General features: G+C 38.5%; 1 protein-coding gene across 4 annotated transcripts in view; it reads left to right on the top strand.

Moving 5' to 3' along the window:
• LOC101433889 (zinc finger protein 596-like) overlaps positions 1 to 12,590 on the top strand; it is a 96,660-nt gene extending 84,070 nt beyond the window's left edge. For all 4 annotated transcript variants that reach the window (XM_058275506.1, XM_071207812.1, XM_071207811.1 and 1 more), the window contains 5 exons: positions 4,161 to 4,232; positions 5,792 to 5,918; positions 8,754 to 8,849; positions 9,354 to 9,436; positions 9,860 to 12,590. In XM_058275506.1, coding sequence (XP_058131489.1) covers positions 4,221 to 4,232; positions 5,792 to 5,918; positions 8,754 to 8,849; positions 9,354 to 9,436; positions 9,860 to 10,969 — 1,428 coding nt within the window. In that variant the 5' untranslated portion in view covers positions 4,161 to 4,220 and the 3' untranslated portion in view covers positions 10,970 to 12,590. The remainder of the gene's footprint in view (positions 1 to 4,160; positions 4,233 to 5,791; positions 5,919 to 8,753; positions 8,850 to 9,353; positions 9,437 to 9,859) is intronic.
• The last annotated feature ends 10,655 nt before the right edge of the window (positions 12,591 to 23,245 follow it).

Raw genomic sequence — 23,245 nt, 5'->3', positions numbered from 1 at the left:
TGCAAGGCAGGAATTCCTCCACTGAGCTGCACCAGCTCTATTGGTTAAATAGGTTTTTGAAAGCTTATCTGGCACTTGCTCCTCTTGTTTTACTTCTCCCTTGCTGCTTTCAGCATTTTCTCCTTAACTTTGGCATTTGACAGTCTGAGTAGTATGTCTTGGAGTGGGTCTATTCAGATTTGTTTTGATGGAGTACACTGTGCTTCTTGGACATGTAAATTCATTTCTTTCATGAGAGCTGGGAAATTTTCAGCCATTATTTCCTCAAATATGTTTTCCATCCCCTTTGCCTTCTCTTTTCCTTCTGCATCTCCCATAAATTCGTGTGTTGTTGAACTTCATGCTATCATTCAACTCTCTATTCCCCTGCTCAATTTTTGCCATTATTTTCTTTATTCTACTGTCTTTTCAATTTCAGCTGCTCTGTCTCCTATATCACTGATTCTTCTGCCATTTATGCCTCTAATATGTTTTTTATCTCACCTAATGTGTCTTTCTTTGCATAAGCTGTTATTTTTTCTGTTCAAGTTTTTATATTCTTTGTGTTTGCCCAATTTCTTAAGATTTATTTACTTTTGTTTCTCTCCCCTCCCCCCCAGTTGTCTGTTCTCTGTGTCCATTCACTGTGTGTTCTTCTGTGTCTTCTTGCAGTCTTGTCAGTGGCACCAGGAATCTGTCTCTTTTTGTTGCATCATCTTGCTGTGTCAGCTCTTCATGTGTGTGGTGCCACGCCTGGGCAGGCTGTGCTTTTTTCACGTGGGGTGGCTCTCCTTACAGGGTGCACTCCTTGTGTGTGGGGCTCCCCTACACGGGAGACACCCTTGTGTGGCACGGCACTCCTTGCATGCATCAGTTCTGCGCATGGGCCAGCTCACCACATGGGTCAGGAGGCCCTGGGTTTGAACCTTGGACCTCCCATGTGGTAGGCAGACGCTCCATCAGTTGAGCTAAATCCACTTCCCTGCCCAGTTTCTTATTGATGCCCTTTATTTCTTTAGCCATATTGTCTTTCAAATTCTTGATTTGATTTAGGTTTGTATGAACATTGTTGATTTTTTTGTCTCAAATACTGTGTCCCATTGGGGCTTTTTTTGGTTGTTGATTTTCCTGAGCCATATCTTCCTTTTTTCTTAGTATGACTTGTAATTTTTTGCTTATGTCTAGGCATCTGTACTCCAATTCTCAGTTTCTCTTGCTTGCGTAGGATTCAGTGGTGTGTGACTGTGTGTGAATGCTGTTCTTTGATTCCTGATTCAAGTTGTTCTAGGTCTTTGGAATTTTCCCTGCTTAGTTGTACAGATCAGTGCCATGGACCCAGTAATGGGTTGCAGACCTGTTTCCAAGGACTTTGTGGTTGGAGGCTTATAAAGGCCTCAAAAAGCCTTTTTAATTTACTTTCAGAAGTCCTTGCATGCACATTCTTTGTATGCCAGCAGGTGGAGCTCTTTGGCAGACCTCTTCACTCAAACCATGGTTGGAATGTGTATACTATAACTTATTTATTTTGAAAATGATTTTTGTTAATCAGAATGCAGTTGTTGTGTTTGACTGCAGGCATTTATGCCCAGGCCATCTATGGTCAGGTTAGCTTAGGTTATTGTGGACAGTTTCTCTGGATTAATAATTCATTAGTATTTTTCAAAGGGAAATTTACCTAAAATATTCAGGGAATGGTTTTATATACTTATTCCAATAGTAGGGACACATAAACAAACAAATAAATGTATAATGACAAGTTATAAGAGTAACCTGAAGGAAAGGAACTCTTGTTTAGATTTGGATCATCTTAGTCATGTTCTATGTCCATGTAGTCATGGACAAGGCAGGTAGTTGGAGTCTCTCCTGTTGGAGACAAATAATGGTGAATACTCATAAGGACATGAGAAATATTCTCAGTAAGTTTCTATTGAAATGAGTAACTGGATTTTTTTAAAAAGATTTATTTTTATTTATTTCTCTCCCCTTCCCCCCCCAACGCTCCGCCCCAGTTGTCTGCTCTCTGTGTCCATTGCTGCGTGTTCTTCTTTTTGTCCACTTCTGTTGTTGTCAGCTGCATGGGAATTTGTGTTTCTTTTGGTTGCGTCATTTTGCTGCATCAGCTCTCAGTGTTTGTGGCCCATTCCTGGGGTGCACTCCTTGCGTGTGGGGCCCCCCTACACGGGGGGGCACCCCCATGTGGCAGGGCACTCCTTGCGCACATCAGCACTGCATGTGGGCCAACTACACACGGGTCAAGGAGGCCTGGGGTTTGAAACGTGGACCTCCCATGTGGTAGACGGACACCCTATCCACTGGGCCAAGTCCACTTCCCCGAAATGAGTAATTGGATTATACTGGATGGTAAATATCAGGTGACTTAGAAGCTGATGTTTGGATAATGGATTCAATTCTGTGAAGCTACCTGTGTGGGAGGAGAACCTGGAAAGTGCGGCATAATTGTGTGAACCACCTATATGAAGAGATTTTAATAATAGGGTAGGGACCCTGATTATCAAAACGAGAGGTAGCATTCCTGGTACAACCCAGGTGTACATAACCAATGCAAGGTCCACAGAGAAAATGTAGCGTTGGTGTGGGAAAAGTGGCCATGGTGGCTGCTGGGTGTGGGGAATGGGAGGAAGAGATGAGATGCGGAGGGGTTTTCGAGACTTGGAGTTGTCCTGGGTGGTGCTTCAGGGACAATTACCGGACATTGTAGATCCTCCCAGGGCCCACTGGATGGAACGTGGGAGAGTATGGGCTATGATGTGGACCATTGACCATGAGGTGCAGCGATGCCCAGAGATATACTTACCAAATGCAATGGATGTGTCATGATGATGGGAGAGAGTGTTGCTGTGGGGGGAGTGGTGGGGTGGGGGCGGTGGGGTTGAATGGGACCTCATATTTTTTTAATGTAATATTTTTTAAAAATTAAAAAAAAAATTAAAAAAAAAAAACAAAACCCAGGTGTAAGTCTTAAGGAATTTGAACTGGGGAGACAAGTAGAAAAAATTCAAATTCTGGCTGTCTTTTTCAAGGCATGGAATTTTTAACATAACTAAAGATTTATGAGCCTCTGTTTATTTCATTTTTTAAATAGGTAAATTAGCCTTAGTAATCAGAGTTACTTTAAGGAGTAAATAAGCAAATATGTAAATTTCCAAGCACATTTATTACAACCATTGTTTTTCTGGGGTCAGGTACAAATGGGTAAATTAATCTAACTTCTGTTTCTGATAATACAGTTACTCATCTGTAAAATGTTTGTACTTATTAATGGTGTTTTGGGGGAGAATTTACAGTGTAGAAGACCCTTTACATCTTTGAATTGTGGAATGCAAGATTGTTAGAGCTGAGGATAATTAATATAGGGTAAGATGTCAGCTGTCACTTTACTAAAATATCCTAATGAGAATAGATTTTCTCAGAAATTCTTTGCTCTATATTATCTGAACCTCCTGGGTCTATGGGGATTTCGACATATTATGATCCACATAGTTCTACAACCTTCTGATGCAGGGGATTTACAGGACTAGATTTGCATGATGGAAGCTATTGTCTCCAAAGGAATAAGTCCTTGAATTTATAAACCCTATAATGAAATACATTTTTCAGTATCATAGGTAATATCCAAATCCAGCGGGTGGAGATCTAGAACTCGGTGTTGAGAGACTGATACTGTTAGTCATCCCATGTGGAAGAACCAAGGTGCCTTAGGGCAAGTGTACTTAGAAGGGAAGGTACTAGGTAAAGCAGGAAGGGTGTGAGAGTCCAGAGGGTTGGGATGGAAATTTCATAAGCCAAAATCCTCATAATTGAGAAATTCCAGAGTGGTTTCTCTGTAGGCACAGACACAATATTTAAAATCAGGGAGGGAATTGAAAATCTCTGGACACCTTGGACTACTGAATATATAGAACGCAATGACTTTTATCTTCTTATCAGTTCAGTGAAGGTGTTCATATCTTCTTTATTATCCAGAAGAGCCAAGACCTTGCTCTTGACCCTGGGAGACAAGGCTGCTCCCCTCTTTCTCTTGGTCACACTTCATGTCCCTGTTGACTGGGCCAAGGTTACTTCCAGGGGAAGGTTGGGAGTCATGACAGTCAGGTCTGGAAAGTGCAGACAAGACCAGAATCTCATAGCTTCTTTCTCCATTCTCAACTTTGTTCACCTAGTGTTTATCGGATTTTGAGTGAAAACCCAGGGGAAGACTGTTGTCAGCTGAGCTATTGACAATGCTACCACTGGTGAGTAGATAATTCTTCTTTGAACTGAAATTACCCATGTGTAGTCAGCAGATGGGCAGGTCTCTCCTATTGGCATGAGTATTCTAAACTCATTTAGGATATATTTAAGGATCTGAGCTGGAATTAAGTTCATCCAGGCCTCTGGGATAATGATGGTAGTTTAGGGGTTGATCAATAAATAATCTCTTTCCCACATTACACATATTTGTTCCAGACTCCATTAAGGCTTCTCAATGGAGAAATATTGCATTCATCAATCATGTTAATTTCTTCATTTGGCCTTGGCAAGGAGTGAACATAGATGAGAGAGTGAGTAAGAGCCCAAGTTTTATAGTCAGTAGGGTGGCTGATGTTTCAGCAGATGAGTTCAGTCAGTACAATGTTATAGGTGTTAGGGTGTAGGGCTGTGCATTGTTGAGAGGAGTAAGGTGAGGGTTAGGTAATAGAAGGGAATCATTTATTTCCAATTTTTAAATTCTTAAAGTATTCATATATGTTTGCCCATTTTGAAAATTTCTGAAAATAACCAAAATTCTCCTTCCCCATTAGGCCTCAATTGCCCAATTTCCAATTTTATAGATAACCTTTATTCAAACATTATAAATGGAAGTAAATATAAGGAATATTGTTTTCTTAATTCTAGTGTGCATTCAGGAGAATGGAATATAATATGTAGGTTAAAATTTATGGGCCTGTGGAAATTGTCAGAGAATTGGAGAGAACAGAATGGAGATTGAGGCTTCTTTGTACTCTTGAACATACAGAAGATTTGAAGATACTAGACAGACAATGAACATAGCTATTTGGAGATCCCAGCGAAAGTTGAGTTTGGAAGTCTCATACCCTGAAATGGTCAGGACAGCAGCTTCAGGAGTCTGCAGTGTGTGCTACTGAACTGCTTGTATTTATGTTATGATGAACATCTGAGTTTTGTAGAGATGAGACTGAGGCATAATGTGATAATCCCAAGTTCTGTGTGATACGTCTTTAATTCTGCAGAATGCTGGACTTTGCAGTTTAATGAATAATATGCCTGTGCCTTATGTTTTTATAGGAAGCTCTTTTCACAAAGCTTTTTGGATCTTTCAAAACTCATAACAGGTTATGAAATGGTTTCATAGATGAGAGGAAACTGAGTTCATCTGGGGATATAATCTAACCTTAGTTATGGTATAAACATGGCAATTCATAGATATTCCATGCTAGTGATGAGTCTAAATTTTCATGAAATTATGTGGAAAAGGGTGGTTTAGTTATGAATGCTCAAGTGCATTGTATATCACTTTCTGGAAGTTATAATGGCCAGTTTATTAGGAAATTTCCTGGTTATCTCATACTTCATGTCCTGTGATAGTCTTTTATATGAAGTTCTAAGTATTCAGGATGTGTATGTGGGTCTGTGTGTGAAGGGCAGTACTAAGAATGATCTCGCTCATAACTCAAACTCCATTTACGGTTTCAGTCAACAGTCACCACTTTCTCAGTGCGTCCTCAAACGTCCTATTCTGGTCATTGGTAGCGATGACTGTCTCTGAACGCTGTGTCTGTGATGTTTTCAGGAGTTAGTGAACTTGAAAGATATAGTTATAAACTTCACCCAGGAAGAGTGGGCTCTGCTGGAAACATCGCAGAGAAAGTTGTTTAGAGATGTGATGCTGGAGAATATTAGTCATCTGATCTCAGTGGGTAAGTCTCTCAGATTTATCTATCAGTTCCTCTCATTTCTTAAGAAGTATCTAGAGCAACTTGTCCATGTTGTTGTATATTTTATATTTTATTTTTAAATTCATATACATAATTTATTTATATTATTTTATAACAGGCACAACTACCTAAAAGAAATTCATTTCATTACTTCTTACTTACATCTAGTTTTTCACCACACTAGAATGTAATGTCCTTGAGCACAAATTTTATGTTTTTTCCTACTCGATATTCAACACTCAGAACAGTGCTATGAATTAGATGGGTATTTCTTGAAAGAATAAATAAGTGGATTAAATAGTCTATAATAATTATTCTGCTCTAGGGGATTGGTGTGGATTCAGACCAAAGAAAAAACAACAGGAATATCCTTTTCCACATAAAACTATTCTGGGGGGGAAGTGGATGTGTCTCAACTGATAGACGGTGTGCCTACCATATAGGAGGTCCAGGGTTCAAAGCCAGGGCCTCCTGGCCTGTGTGGTGAGCTGGCCCATGCACAGTGCTGCCATGCATAAGGAGTACCATGCCATGCAGAGATGGCCTCCACATTGGGATGCCCCATGCACAAGGAGTGTGCCCCGCAAGGAGAGCCGCCCCACAAGGAGAGCCACCCACATGAAAAGCACAGCCCGCCCAGAGTGGCACTGCACACAGAGAGGTGACACAGCAAGATGACCCAACAAAAATGAGACACATATTCCCAGTGCCGCCGAGAATGCAGGCGGACACAAAAGAATACAAAGCAAATGGACACAAGAGTAGACAACTGGGGGGGGGGGGCGGAGAGGGGAGGCGGAAGGGGACAGATATAAAATAAATCTTTAAAAAAAAACTGTTCTGGGGGAACCTATGTTTTTGGATTATTTTTAGAAAATAATTAAATATTGGGGACAAATTGGGGATACTTAGAATTTTTCCTTGCATGAAAATACAAAGGGTTCTGCACAACCAGAGGTCCTCACTGTATTTGGGCAGAAGGTCAAGTGTTAACACACTGATGGTGAGGAATTACCAGCATTCTGTGTTCTGGTTACCTTTCCCTTGGATGACCTTATTCTTCTTTGGTCACTGTAGTGGTTTGAAGCTATATGCACTGTAGAAAAACATGTTCTAAAATCTACTTTATTCCTGTGGATGCTGGACCTTTTGTTGTGATTACATCATTTAAGGTATGTCCCACCTCAATCAGGATGGGCCTTAATTCTATTACAAGAGTCCTTTACAAGAGAAGCAAATTCAGGCAGAGAGAGAAAACCTTAAGAAAAATCTGAAACGTATAAAGCCCAGAAAAGAAGAAAACCCAGAAGATCCCATCATGTATCTTGCCATGTGATAAGAACCAAGGGTTGCCAGCAGCCAGCTCCAAAGTGCCTCAGTGTTAAGGAGAGAGTATTGCCTTGATGATGCCTTGTTTTGACATTTTCCCAGCCTCAAAACCATAAACTAATAAATTTCCATTGTTTCAGCCAACCCATTTCCTGGTATTTGGTTATGCAGCTTAAGAACCTAAAACAAATTTTAGTACCAGGAGAATAGAGTCCTGCTATTGCAAATATCAAAAATGTGGGAATGACTATGCAATTGAGTAATGGGTAAAAGATGGAAGAATTGTGAGGCACTTGATAGAAAGTCCTGGATTGCTTTGAAGAGACATTGGCAGAAATAGTCATGCTAAAGTTACTTCCAATGAGAACTTAGAAGGAAATGGTGACTGTCTGACAGGAAACTATAAGAAAAGTAGTCCTTGTTTTCAAGTGCCAGAGAACTTAGCAAAATTGAGTTCTGATGTCAGATGGAAGGCAGACCTTGAGAGTGATGAACTTGGAAATTTAGGTGAGATGATTTCCAAGCTAAGAGCAGAAAGTGCAGCCTGGTTTTTCCTGGCTGGGAAAAATACAGCTGGAGTGAACTATGGACTATGGTTAGCAGCAATAATATAATATTCTCGCATCTATGCCAAAGATGTACTGTGTTGATACTGAGACAGTATGGAAAATGTGAGCCAGATGCACACTGTGGACATGGTAACAATCAGACAATATCATCTTATTTGTAGCAAATGTTCCACCACAGTGTGGTGTGTTGATGGAAGGGAGTTTGGGAATTCTGCACATGTGCATGATTGTTTTATAAGTTTACAACTTCTGTCATAAAAAATATATTTAAAAAATAATAATAGGGTGGGTTGGGGGAAAAACACACCAAATGTAAGATAAGGACTATGATTAGTAGTAAGATTTTGACAATATTCTTTCGTAATTTGTAAGAAATGTCTCACGACAATGCAAGATGTTGGTGGAGGTTTGATGTATGGGACCCCAGTATGATGTTATGCATGTTTGCCTTGTAAGTTCACAACTTTTACTATACACTTAATTGTTTATGTATGTTCATATATAAATAATACAAAGATAATAATAGGATTGGTTGGGAGAAAAATACTTTGTTTAGTAGTAATATTTTGACAATGCTCTTTAATCAGTTAAAAAGGTTTAACAACAATGCAAGTTACTGGTGGTAGGGTGAGTTATGAGAGTCCTGTATGATGTTATATATGTTTGTTTTATAAGTTCACAACTATCATACACTTATTGTTTATGTATGTTTATGTATGAATGATATACTTCACTAAATTAATTTAAAAAGAAACAAAAAAACTGTAAGCTAATAAAATTCTGTTGTTTAAGCCAAGCTATATTATTGTATTTACTTATTCTGTCTGGGAAACCAAAGCAATCACCTTCCCTGGACTTTATGATAATACACTGTTAACTGCACAGAACTTAAAATTCCATCTATTTTCCCCACAATCAGGACATCAGGTCTGCAAATCAGATATACATTCCCAGTTTGACCAAGGAGAGGAACTGTGGATAGAAGGAATTGGATTTTTCCAGAACCAGCATTCAGGTGAGTTCTAGGAAACTGTGATTCATAGCAAGGAGAAGTCAGATAAGTAGGTTAATAGTTACTTGAAAATATTAACCGAAGATTTCCTTAAGAGAGGTACATTTTCTGAAATGTAAATGTTGTTATTGGGAAAATTTTCTTCAAGTATGTTCATTATTCTTTTTACTTATCTATTTGTATTCAAATGTCTATGGCTTTGAAAAAATGGCAATTTATATATTGTATTTAAACTTTCATTTAATGACCCTTTCCTGTTCCTACTTTTTGGTGGTTTTCCTTCTCTTTATCACCCCAACATTATCTCTAAAAATTTTTCTCATATTTTAATATTGAAAATCTTTTTAAATTGTCAATGTTGTATAAAGTCTTCTATGACCTAGAGTATTCATTAATTTGATATTCTTTCCCAAATAAGTGTTATATATGAAAAATTATAGGCCTTACAACATTTTCATTTCCCTAATGCTCTTTTAGCAATGAACTGTTTATTTACATTTTTTTTAGGCATGGAAAGTGGTCTTAGGAAACCAGAAATGTTATCCATACAATATATCTGCAGTAAAGACACATCCACCATCATGTCATTGGTAAGCTTCGTGGGCGTGAACCATTGTCTTCCACATATTAATAGATACCATTTAAGGGAATTAATTAGAAATTCAGTACAATCATTTAAGTGAAAGTAAGTTGGTTTTAAGTGCTAATCCAGAAAAAGTTTGCAGTAGTTTGCATTTGTGGAAAAATTAACTTGAACAAAAAAGTATAACCTATGATTTATAAAAAGATAATTGCATAAACATAGGTTCCTAATCTTTGAAACATTATAAGGTCTTCAAAATTGACATAGTTGGGGTGCTACAAAAGAGAAGACCTCTGTTCATGAAAGGAAATATAGTTAACTGCCATGGGAAAGATTTTGATTGGAGACTGTCACTGAATGATTTGTCTAGATTTCATATGTATATGAATGGATATTGAAAAACCTCTTATGGTCTCTCATCACCTCCTAGAAGCAGAAATTTCATACTCAAAAGAATGGCATTACATGTAATGATTTGCCTGAAGACTCTACTCACAATTCCAGAGTGACTCAACATGTGTTAACTCATAAGGAAAGGAAACCTTATTTCAGGAACCTATTTGGAAAAACCCTCAGTGATCAGTCATCTTTTAAACAAAATAGATGTAAATCACATGATTGTCATCTGATAGAGAAATCATTTATCCAAAGCTCTTGCCTTACACAGTGCAATGGAACTCACATCAGGGAGAAACCATATGAATGCCACCTATGTAGGAAAGCCTACACTCAATATTCTGTCCTGAGACGACATGAGAGGACTCACACTGGAGAGAAACCCTATGAATGTCATCTCTGTGGGAAAGCCTTTTTTCGAAGTTTCACCCTGAGAGAACATGAGAGAATCCACACAGGAGCGAAACCTTATGAATGTCATCAATGTGGGAAATCCTTCACTTATTCTTCTGCCCTGAGAAAACATGAGCAAACTCACACTGGAGAGAAACCTTATGAATGTCATCTATGTGGGAAAGCCTTCATTCGAAGTTCTACCCTGAGAGAACATGAGAAAACTCACACAGGAGCGAAACCTTATGAATGTCACCTATGTAGGAAATCTTTCGCTCATTCTTCTATCCTGAGACAACATGAGCGAACTCACACTGGAGAGAAACCTTATGAATGCCATTTGTGTGGGAAAGCCTTCACTTGGTGTTCTGGCCTTAAACAACATGAGATAACTCATACTGGAAAGAAACCCTATGAATGTGATTCATGTGGAAAATCTTTCACACATTATTCTAGCCTTAGATGTCATGAGAGGACTCATTCTGGTGAGAAACCCTATGAATGTCATTCATGTGGAAAATCCTTCACCCATTATTCTAACTTTAAATATCATGAGAGGACTCACACTGGGGAGAAACCTTATAAATGCCTTATATGTGGGAAAGCTTTTAGCCATTCTTCTACCCTTAGAGGACATGGAAGGATTCACACTGGAGAGAAACCCTATGAGTGTCATCTATGTAGGAAATCCTTCACTCATTCTTCTAGCCTGAGACAACATAAGAGAACTCACACTGTAAAAAGTCTTTAAGAATGTCTTCTACATGGAAAGCCTTCACTTGTTCTCCCTTAGACAACATGAAAGAACTCACACTGTAAAGAAACCCTATGAATGTCATTCATGGGAAGTCCTTCCCTCATTATTCTAGCCTTAAATATCACGAGAGGGCTCACACTGGGGAGAAACTGTATAAATGTCATCTATGTGGGAAAGTCTTCACTCAGTATTCTGTCCTGAGATGACTTGAGAGAACTTACAATGGAGAAAAACCATATGAATGTCATATATGTGGGAAATATTTTATCTGTTTTTCAAACCTTAGATGATGTGAGAGGACTCACAGTGGAGAGAAACTTAGTCAGTTTCCTATGGGGGAAATCCTTCACTCAGTGTTCTATTCTGAGACAACAAGAAAACTCACACTGAGAGATACCATAAGAATATTGTTTGGGGAAATCTTAGTTTATTTTGTAAACTTATACAATAATAGTGAACTCAAACTAGAGAGAAACTCTATGAATGCCATATATGTGAAAGTCTTCAGTCAATGTTCTGGCCTTAGATTATATGAGAGAACACATAAATGTTTTGAATATGGCAGAGATTTCAGCCCTTGACTTAACCTTTAAACATACTGGAGAACTCACACACTGGTGAAAAACTGGAGTCGATCTGATAGAGCCTTTAGTCATCCTGACTAATTCATCAATTTAAGCCAGTTCATACTGGAGAGAATAAATATGTCACCTATGTAGCAAAAACCTTACTAGGTAGTCTGATAATATACACCATGAAAGAACTCAATATAAATATAAGGAATGTTGAGTCTTCATCTACTGTTCCTTCTTATAGTGAGACAAGTCTTTAACAGACAATGAAGCCCCTTGAGAGAATGCCAGATAATTCATGCAGGAGATGTTATTCATGAAAAATCACACAAAATCATTTATTTGTATAACATCAATTGTAGGGCAAGTGAGAATGCACAGAATATGAAACTCTTCAGTGTCATGGATGAAGACATGTCTTCAGTGATTAATCATTCCTTAGCATTAATACTTTTATGCTGAGGAAACAACATTCCTAAAGTCAAATTAGGAAAATCTTCAGCTGGATTTCACATCAGAAAATTCAAAGTGGAACATAAAATACTTTATATGGACATTTAGCACACAATTCAGTAGAGAGTCAAGAAATTTAAGGAGAACTTACTATTAAAATTATGTAAGAAAGTGTGGAATTGTGAAGTGACATGGGTATCCTGAATGATGAATTTTTTATGTAATATGAAAATGAGATTAATTCAATAGATTACTATTTTTATATATGTATGCAACAATTCTTTGTGAAAACCTAATATGTTGCCCACATTCTGTGTTTGTTTCTATGCAATTCTAAACACTAAGATTGCAATAAACCAGAAAATAACTTGACTGTTAACTCAAACATTTAGAACACAAAATCATTAATTTTAACTATTTTCTTAGTATTATACATGATCATGGCAAGGATAAAACTAAATGTAGATAAATACACATTTTAGAAGTAAAATTGTATGTTAAATACCATTTTTTAAAATACCATTTAATATTGCCATTGAAAGTTATGAAAGAAGTAAACAAAACTATTTAATAAAGCAAAATGTATCAGACATGGAGAATGAAGTTATTTTTTGAACTATCTGTTCCAGTGTCCTCTCTCTCCATTGCAGGTGTGTGCGAGTGTGCCCTTTGCTGGGTCACTTGTGCTATAAACGAGGTTTCTAGATTTGATGAAGGTCCAATTGGATATCTTAACCACTTTGTGCAGGTGTTTCTCCACACCTGCAACAGTGGTTACAGCTGCCACCTTATGCAAGAGAATTGCTGTCCCATATCCAGAATATGTGTTAAGACAATTTTTGTCTATGATAAAACTCATCTATACATTTTGCAGTTTCCTCCATGAAAGAAGCCATCAATAGGAATGACTTTTGTCATCCACTGTATTAATTTCTGTGCAGAAGCCTGGGGTTTTTGCAACTTAGACACCTGTATCAAAGAGATCCCTGAAGGTTTGCTTTCCCCGTATCCCTGTCCATCCTAATGGGTATATAGGACTTAGGACCCTCAAGGGGTTCCAGAGTCCTTGGCTCCATCTCTAAACATTCTTTTTAATGGGAATAAGATGAGAGTATAGGCAATGGGAAGCATCCTCCCCATGAGACTTATCATGCTTATAGTCAGGGCCATCTCATCCATGTCCTAACTGGCAGTGAGATGATATAACCACGTGTCTTTCCTTAACCTGATGGGCAGTTAGGGCCTCATGAACAGTCTATTTCAAAAGTGATTACATGGTATTTTTTTGTACCTTTTACTGTCAATTTTGCTATATATCTTAGATGAGTTTCTCAGATCTATATATCTGTATAGATATATTTCTTTTTCAATCCACTTAAAATTTTAATTATTTAAAAGGAACATTTATATTCAATTACTGTTAAATATAAATATAATTAATATAATTTTATATAATTACTGAATTTAAATCTGACATTTTCATTTGCTTTTTGTTTTCTTTGTTCTATTAATTTTTTTTCTCCTAAATGCCTTCTTTTGATAATTTTTATTCACTTTTTCCCTTTTATTTGAATGAGAAACATTATTTAAAATTCTTTTAGAATTTATCTGAGTTATTACATTTTGCCTGTCTTGTCAAATATGAAGTTAATTATTCTTTATCAATGTCTGAAATAATGTATTTTAAAACACTTTATATCCATTTATTCAATATATATATTATTTTATGGTGTATTTTAATACTTTACTAATATTCTTGCCCACGGATAACATTATTATTGCTTTATTCGTTCAATATTCATTTAGATATATGAGTTTGATAAATATTTATTTCTCTCAATCCACCCTGTATCTTCAATCTTCCCTTTGGGATCATTTTCTTTTTTCTTGGAGAACATGCTTTCACATTTCTTTTCAAATTAGTTGCTGATAGCAAATTTTCTAAGTTTTTACCTGTCTGGAAGTATTTATTTCACTTCATCTTCAAAGATTTCTTTTTCATATTGTATTTGACTTTGACAGTTACCCTGTAATAACAATATAAAGATCTAAAGCCATTGCATTCTGTCTTCTATTGTTGTTGGTAGTCACTGCTTTATTTATTACCCCTTTATTGCCTATATCATTATTTTCTAGCTGGTTTTAAGATTTTTCAAGTTTTACAATTATATGCCTAAGCAGATTTTTTGAATGCTTTATTTTGTATGTATCTCATTTATTGAATGTAAGATTTGAAAATATGTTTAACAGTCTGTGGCTTTTCTTCTTATTGTGTTATCTTGTCTTTCTAAGAGTTGAAAGTTTGTATTTTGATCCATCCAAAATTTTGAGGTTGTTCTATTATGGTCAAGCTTTGAAGTTTTATCTAAATATAATTACTAAAACATATACTCACACAGATTTTTTAAAAATATATTTTTATTAGAGAGGTTGTGAACTTATAAAACAACTAAGAACATGTGTGGATTTCCCATGCAGCACTCCTCCACCAACAAACTACATTGTTGTGGAACATTTGTTACAGATTATCAGGTAATATCATTAGACTGTTTCTACTAACTATGGTCTATAGCATATATTTGGTATATTTTTTCCATACCCCCCTATTGTTACCACAGTACATCTTTGGCATTGATGCAAAAATATTACAGTATTGCTGTTAACTGTAATCCATGGATTATATTAATTGTATTTTTCCATGTTTGTCTACATTCTTACTATCTCGCAATAGTGATGTACATTTGTTCTAGTTCATAGAATGCATTCTTGTATTTGTAATATTAACCAAAATTGTCATCCACCTTTGGGTTCACTGTGTTACTTAATCCCTAGATTATTCTGTGGCTTTCTTTCAACTGAAATTTACATCCTTAGACTACCCATTTCAGCCACAATCCCATTTATAAACCAGCTGCATTAGTTCTATTCTACCATCAACTCTATCTCCAAAGTTTTACAATCAAGTTAATTAAAACTTTTATGTACATTAAGCATCTGTACCTCTTCCTAGCCCTCCTCTTATCTCATAATAATCTTTACTCAAGATTTTAACTCTATGCATTTATTCTTTGTATTTAGTTCATATTAATGAGACCGCGAATTTTGTGTCTGGCTTATTTCATTTACCATAATGTCCCCAAGGTTCATCCATGTTATCATATGTGTCCCAACTTCATTTCTTATTACTGCAACATAGTATTACATCATATATATATACCACATTTTGTTTATCCATTCATCAGTTGATAGATACTTGGGCTCTTTCCATCTTTTGGCAATTATGAATAATGCTGCTCTGAACATCAGGTTTGCAGATATATGTTTGCACACAGTTTTCGGTTCTTCTGCATATATTCCTAGTAGAGGAATTGCTGGATCATATGGCAGTTCTGTATTTAGCTTCCTAAACAACTGCCCAACTATCTTCCACAGAGGCTGCTTCATTTTACATTCCAACCAACAGTGAAGGAGTATTCCTATTTCTCTACATCCTCTCCAGCACTTATTGTTTTCTGTTTTTTAAATAATGGCAATTCTGTGTGGTGTGAGGTATCTCATTGTTGTTTCAATTTGCATTTCTTTAATAGCTAGTTATATTGAACATTTTCTTCATGTACCTTTTGGTCATTTAAATTTCCTCTTTGGAGAAATGTCTATTTAAGTCTGTTGCCCATGTTTTAAATGGGTTGTATAATGCTGAATAATATTCCATTCATTGTATATACATTATGTGTGTGTATACCACATTTTGTTTATGCATTCATTGGTTATTGGACACTTGTGTTGCTTCCATCTTTTGGGAATTGTGAATAATGTTGCTGTGAACGTTGGTGTGCGTATATCTTTTTAAATCCCTGCTTTGAATTATTTTTATGCCACAGTTTTTAGTCCATTCATTGTTGATGGCTAGTTGGGTTGTTTCCAACTTTTAGATATTATGAGTAGTGCTGATATAGTGTTGTTGAGCTTTAGAATGGGCCTATGTTTTCATTGCTCTTGCCATGTATACCTAGCAGTGGAATACTCTGATAAAGAAATCAAAGATCAAAATAAATGGAAGGATAGTCCATTCTCATGGATTTTAAGGCTAATGTTGTTAAGACATCAATTTTACCCAGAATGAGTTAGAGCATTAGCACAATCCCAAACAAAATTCCAATAGCATTCTTTGCAGAAATGGAAAAGTCAATCATTAAATTTATTTGGAAGGGTAAGTGTTCCCGAGAAGCAAAATCCATCTTGAAAAAGAATAAAGTTATAAGATTCACATTTTCTGGCTTTAAACTTATTGAATAAATGATACATTGAAAACAGGGGAATTCCTTTATACTCCACTGCCCCCCCCCTCTTTTCCCCATTAACAACATCTTTCATTAATGTGGTATATTTGTTACAATTGATGAATACATATTGACGCATTGCTACTCATGGTCTATAATTTATATTATAGTTTACACTTCACACTGCACATTTTAATAGGGTTTGACAGAATGTATAATGGCCTGTGTCCATCACTGCAATGTTATTCAGAGCAATTCCAATGTCCCCAAAATGCTACTATGATGCACCTATTCTTCCCTCTCACCTCCCCTCATAACCTGTGGTGGCCACTGCCTTTATACTTTATATCAGTATTACAAGATGTAGCAGTTTGGTATTGTTTATGAATTCCAAAAATGTATATTAGATTATGTTTGTAAACTGGTCTTTTCTTCTGGGCAGATTAGATTGTATTAGATACAGAGGTGTCACTTTTCCTGATTAAATTATGGTCAAAGCTTTGATTTGGTCATGTCAGTAGGACATTGAGGGAGCAGGAGCTCACAGAGAAAGTGACACGGCAGAGGAGAGGGTTTGAGGGCTTGTTTTGTTTTGTTTTGTTTCTATCTGGTTGCATCATTGTCTTTTTGGTACGTTGCTTTGCCATGTAGGGCCTGCGCCTCACTGCAAAGGTCTAGGATATCATTTTTTACCAGGAGGTCCCAGGAGCTGAACCTGGGTCCTTCATATGGTAAATGGGAGCTCAATTGCTTGAGCCACAGCCCCTTCCCAAGAGTTTGAGTTTTGATGCTGGAGCCCAGGGAAGTAAATGCATGGAGAAGGAGAACACAGAGAGCTCAGTAGACATTGCAGAGGCCCCAGGAAGAGAATGAGCCTGATAGCCTACAGCTGCAGCTGGGCCCAAAGAGAAGTGAGCCCTGGGACAGAGATGAGACTATCCCAGCCTACAGCTGAGATTGGAAGAAGCTGGGACCAAGAGCCTTAAGAGGAAGAGGAAGGCTGAACCCTTGCAGACATCACTTGCCACCTTGCTCAACAAGTGGCAAATGACTTTGGGTGAGAAAATACCTTTTATGGTACCTTGAGTTGGACTCTTTATGGCCTGGTAGCTGTAAGCTTTTACCCTAAATAAATACCCTTTATAAAATCCAACAGATTTTTGGCACTTTGCATCAGCATCCCTTTGGCTAACTAATACACAAGGTCTTCCATTGCTAGAATAAGTCTACTTTACTCCATAATTGCATTCCACCCTTCTGTTTGTTCATTCCTCAAATCTTGAGGGTTATAAGATGGTGAGGCCAAATCTGTTCTGATTGAGAGGGGCTTAGGTCCCATGGGGCAGATGGATGGAACTGTCTTGGTTGCAGTTGTATACTCTTTCCTTTTGGGATGGGCTTTGTCTATTGTCACCCTTTTGTTAGTTGACCTAGGCGAGTCTGATGAACTGGAGAGTAGGTGTTGCAACACTGCTAAGATTCTGGGCTCAACCTGCATATGAACAGATCAAAGGTTTAAGTCGCTGGCATGTATGTTTAATGAGTATAGTGCTTATCATATGTTCAAATAAAAGGGGCAGAAGAGCCATGTGGTAGGGAAATTATCAATGGGTCTCACTCTATTACATGGGGGTGCTTGGTAATCTCTTGTTGCCAGGGAAGCTCATCTCTGGGAGTCATGTCCCATGCTAGGGGTGGGGGTGGGGGATGTAATGAGTGTATATGCTGAGTTTGGCTTATAGGTCACATTTGAGCAACAAAGAGACTTTCAGGAGGTAACTTTTAGGCAATACATAATACTATGCTGTTTCAGTTTCACAAAACAAGGTTCATAAGTACAACCACCAGTGTCAAGGGCCTGGCTTATTGCTAGGCACTGCCCATGTACTCTAGGGATTCCTCTGCTCTATTACAAAATGTAGCAGGACATCCCAGGATGGGATTTCAATATTCTTGCAGTTATTGTGTTGGTCTCCACCCTCCAAGACAATACCGCATGTCCAGTTGAACATACTCATATTCTGTGAAGGCATGCTCCAGGTGCACCCCTCCCCACACATCCCCCCAACACTGACATTCCACACCAGTGATCTTCCCCTACCACAGCTGTGACCCTGCTGCAATTCAAAACATTCCACAAAAGTAAAACCAAAAATAAATGAATCAACGTAATTTTTTAAAAATTAAAAAAACACAAAAATTAAATTTTAAATTATAGTGTCTTTCATCACTATAAAATATGTTTTATATACAGGGACAATTTCTTCTGTATGTTTCCCCAGTGTCCTATTTTTTACACTTGAATTTCAAAGAAGCTTTAGGTTACAGAAAAGTCGCATAGTAAATATTGGGGATTCCCCTATATCCCACCCCCTCCTCACACATTTCCCTAATTGATAACATCTTACATAATTTTGGTGCATTTGTTGCAATTGATGAACAAATATTGAAGCATGCTTCAAAAATAACGGACTTTGGCCCATGGTTAGGGCGTCCGTCTACCAAATGGTAGGTCCGCGGTTCAAACCCGGGCCTCCTTGACCCGTGTGGAGCTGGCCCATGCGCAGTGCTGATGCGCGCAAGGAGTGCCCTGCCACGCAGGGGTGTCCCCCGCGTAGGGGGGCCCAATGCGCAAGGAGTGCATCCGTAAGGAGAGCCGCCCAGCGCGGAAGAAAGTGCAGCCTGCCCAGGAATGGAGCCGCCCACACTTCCTGTGCCGCTGACGACAACAGAGGCGGACAAAGAAACAAGATGCAGCAAAAAGACACAGAGAACAGACAACCGGGGGAGGGGGGGAATTAAATAAATAAATAAATCTTTAAAAATAAATAAATAAATAAAGGATTTTTGGCAGAGCAAGTATAGCTCAGTGAGTGAGCACCGTCCTTGCATGTATGAGGTCCTGGGTTCAATCCCTGGTACCTGTTAAAATTTTAAAAAAGTATAAAAAAAGAACGTTTTCTTATAAAGATATTTTTCCTTTTTCTTTCTTTTAAAACACACCTTTCTGGGAAAAGAGGTACAGTCTGTTATTGTAGTAGCAAGCATTTTAGGTAATCAAGTACCCACTCTTCAAGGTTCTCTATATTGTTCTATGTCTTTTCAGGCTAGCTATACTGCAATACTATTTTAACAAATGATCTCTTTTTTTTTTTTTTTAATCTTAAGAAGTATATATATAATATTGCTGGTCAACTCAGAGCCAAACCTTTCTAAGGTGTAGAGTTTTACTGTTCAATGAAACAGACAGCTTGGCCTTTCCAGGGAAAGGTAAATGCCAGTTTATAAGAAAACATTTAGGGAAATAACTACTAGGATAATTTGTGTTCACGATCCTAAATAATTTTATTGGTGGAGATGGGGAAACTTGAAAGTACTGATATAATTAAAATTTTAATTGAGAAAGTCTTAAAATACTGGTAGAGATAGGGATAGTTTTAGAGCTTTGTTTTTCAGGATAAAGAAATGTGTAACATTCCAGAGATAGAACATGCTATGCTCCAGGAACTGAGAGGAGACAGGACAGCATTGAGTGGACTGGACTGGAGAGAAGGACAGGCCAGATTTCAGGGCCTAAAGCCATGGCAGGTCCAGACTCCTCATGCAAAACCTAGTGCACGGAAGTGGATGCAGCTCGAGTGGTTGAGTGCCTGCTTCCCATGGACAAGGCCTTGGTTCAATCCCCAGTACCGCCTAAAAACAAACAAACCAATAAAATGGGAAAAAAACCACAACTCTCACTTGGGAATGGATGTAGCTCAGTGGTGGAGCGCCTGCTTTGCATGTACGAAGTCCTTGGTTCAATCCCTGGTACTTCCTAAAAATAAATAACTAAATCCAGTGGAAAAGTGGAAACCCATTGAAGAATTTAAAATTGGAGAGAGATAGGATTATATTTGTGTTAGTGTAAGAGCCTTATCTGTATCTGCTTGTCTCCCTTTGTTGGGTCCTTTTGCTGCACCAGCTCTCCGTAGTGCATGGACCATCATGCAGCAAATGGACACAGAGAAGAGACAGCAAAGAAAGAACAAGCCATTGGGGGGGGAAGGGGGGAGGGGGGATAAATAAATAAATATTTAGTGTCGGAGCCTTCCTAGCAGAATGAAGTGAAGTAATTAAGAAGAACATGGTTGAAGTTTAACAACTATATGATTGTTGTCTGGACACAGGGTGTTTGTAGTAAAATTGTGTGGACAAAATGGGACAAGAGTAATGGGAAGGAAGCAGAATTAACAAAGAATGTATTTATTTTTAGGTTATCAAGCATAGATGATGTGCCAGGCATTGTGCTATGTTATGGATATGTGGTTTTGGAAAAAATGATATTCTTTTCCATTAAGGTACTTAAAATCTGAAACAAATTATGAATAAATTGTATTATTATATGACCCTACAGTGCAGGGTATTAGAATAGAAATGAACTTTACATTTCGTTGGGGACATTGTAGACAAAACCTATCTGGGGAAGCATTATTTTAAAATTATCAGAGTGATAGCCATAAAGAATTAACCTAGAAATGATTGCAGGATAATTCAGGAGTAGACAGAATAGAGAAAAATTTTCCACATAGAGGGAACAGCCTTCAGTGATAAAGCAAGTAGATTTATGATTAATAGGGGTTTGTTCCTGTAGCAGTTTCATATTATATTGATGAACTCCAAAAGGAAATACTGGCTTATGTTTGTAATCTGATCTGTACCTGGGCATGATTGAGTTATGATTAGGGTGTTGAGTCCCTGCCCCTTGGTGGGTGGGGACTCATAGATAAAAGGCATGGCAAAGAACAGAGTTGGGGGTTTCTGATATTGGAGTTTTGATGCTGGAGTTTGATGCTGAAGACTTAAGCTGGAGCTCCAGGAAGTAAGTCCACAGAGGAAAGAGAAGCCAGCCCCAGGAAGAAAGGAACCTTGAACCCAGAGAGAAGCAAGACCCAGGAACATAGGAAGCCTGGAAGCCTGAACCCTTGCAGATGTTGGCAGCCATCTTGCTTCAACAAGTGAAAATAGACTTTAGTGAGGGAAGTAACTTATGCTTTATGGCCTGGTATCTGTAAGCTCCTATCCCAAATAAATACCCTTTATAAAAACCAGCCAATTTCTGGTATTTTGCATCAGCACCCCTTTGGCTGACTAATACAGTTTCCATGTGGAACAGAGGTTTGTGCCATACCTTGCCCTTAGGTTTCATTACTGAGTGACGAAATGACAGGTGAGACTACTCCCAGAGGTTTGCATTTTTATAGAAGAACAAAGATGATGAGTCCTCATTGTCTTACCTCATCCCATCTAAGAAACACTGCATTTACTTTCATAGACTCATAATCAGTGATAATAAAAGTGCTTTTCCATCCTTTCCTTCTTTCATACACAGAGGACATCCCTATCTGTACCTGGAGGCAGCCTCTCCTCCTTCTATTCCTTAAACCAGGCATCCCACCTCTTAGCCATCCACTAACCCTACTAGAAGCCTAAACATGGAAATGCCATGCTGTGCTGCGGTAGCTGCTTTTCTAAACCCTGGCACTGAGTAGTGTCAACTAGCCCTACATCTGATCACTCCTGACTGCCCCACTATTCTCTGAGGTAAAGCACACTACCTTTGAGCTAGGAATCTCACCACAGGAGGATCTTCTTTCTCTAAAATAGTCATACTGAAGAATTGACTTGGAGAAGTTTCATGCCCATCATTATGCCCAGTGCCCTCAAAAACACAAATCTGTGTGAGAGCAGTTTGCCTACCCTATCAACACAGCTTCAAGACAACACAGCTTCAAGACTGGATGGGCTGCTTCTTCAGAATTCCACCTCACCCATGCTTCACTTTTGAGCTTTCTCCAAGGTGTAGGAGACCACCAATGGTCAGAGAAAGCCCATTTTCCCTCCGAGAAAGGTGTCTGAGCCCCAGCCCCTTTCTCTCCTATACACGCCCTCATACTATGTGTGGTCTTTGACTGCTCTGGGTAAGAGAAAGGACATTGGTCATTCTAAGACACAAAAGTGACCAGTTCCCACTCCGTGGTGGTGTTTCCCAGACTTGATTTCTGGGACTGAGGAGTTAGAATTGGACCTCCATATTCAGTAGCCCTGTATGTCTCCAGTCAGACCTTGTATTATTGCCAAAGACTGCAGGTGAATCAGCAGGATCACTTGCATAGAACTTTGACTCCATCCCTTTTCCATTTTGTCTTTTTCCCCATCAAACTATTTATAGAGAAATTTTAGATTGCATAAAAGTTTAATCAAAAGTATAGGGCAGGGAGGCAGATGTGGCTCAAGTGATAAGGCTTCTGCCTACCATATGGGAGGACCCAGATTCAGTCCCTGGAGCCTCCTAGTAAAAAAGAAAAGGAGAAAGTATGACCGCATGGCAAACCAGTTTCCCGTGGTGAGCCAAGTGCCTGTATGGCGAGTCAAGTGCCCATGTGGTGAGCTGAGTGCCTGCATGGTGAGCCAAGTGCCCGCATGAGGGCACGTGTGGTGAGCTGAGTCCCTATGTGGGTACCAATGTGGTGAGCCAAGTGCCCACGCAAGTGCCTGCATGGTGAGGTGAGTGCCCATATGAGTGCCTATATGGCAATCCAGTGCCTGCATTGCAAGCTGAGTGCCTGTGCAGTGAGCCAGTGCCCACACAAGTGAGTCATGCAGCAAGATGATGATGCAACAAAAGGGATGAAGGGGAGAGTCAAGGTGCAGTAGAAACTAGGAACTGAGGTGGCACAGCTGACAGGGAAACTCTTTCCACATCAGAGATCCCCAGGGTCAAATCCTAGAGGGAAAAAAAGTGAGAAGAGAATACAAAAAGAGAAATAGCTACAGAAGATCACACAGTGAATGGACACAGCAAAAACAGCAGGGCAGGAGGAGGTGAAAGGGAAGGTGGAAAAATAAATCCTTAAAAAAAAGTATAGAGCAGGGAAGTGGATGTGGCTCAAACAGCTAAGTGCTTGCCTCCCACACAGGGGGTC

Source organism: Dasypus novemcinctus, chromosome 14 (genome assembly GCF_030445035.2).
Source record: "Dasypus novemcinctus isolate mDasNov1 chromosome 14, mDasNov1.1.hap2, whole genome shotgun sequence".
NCBI classification, from domain to species: Eukaryota; Metazoa; Chordata; class Mammalia; order Cingulata; family Dasypodidae; genus Dasypus; species Dasypus novemcinctus.
Note: the sequence above shows the minus strand (reverse complement) of the source record. Positions and strands in the feature narration are given on the sequence as shown.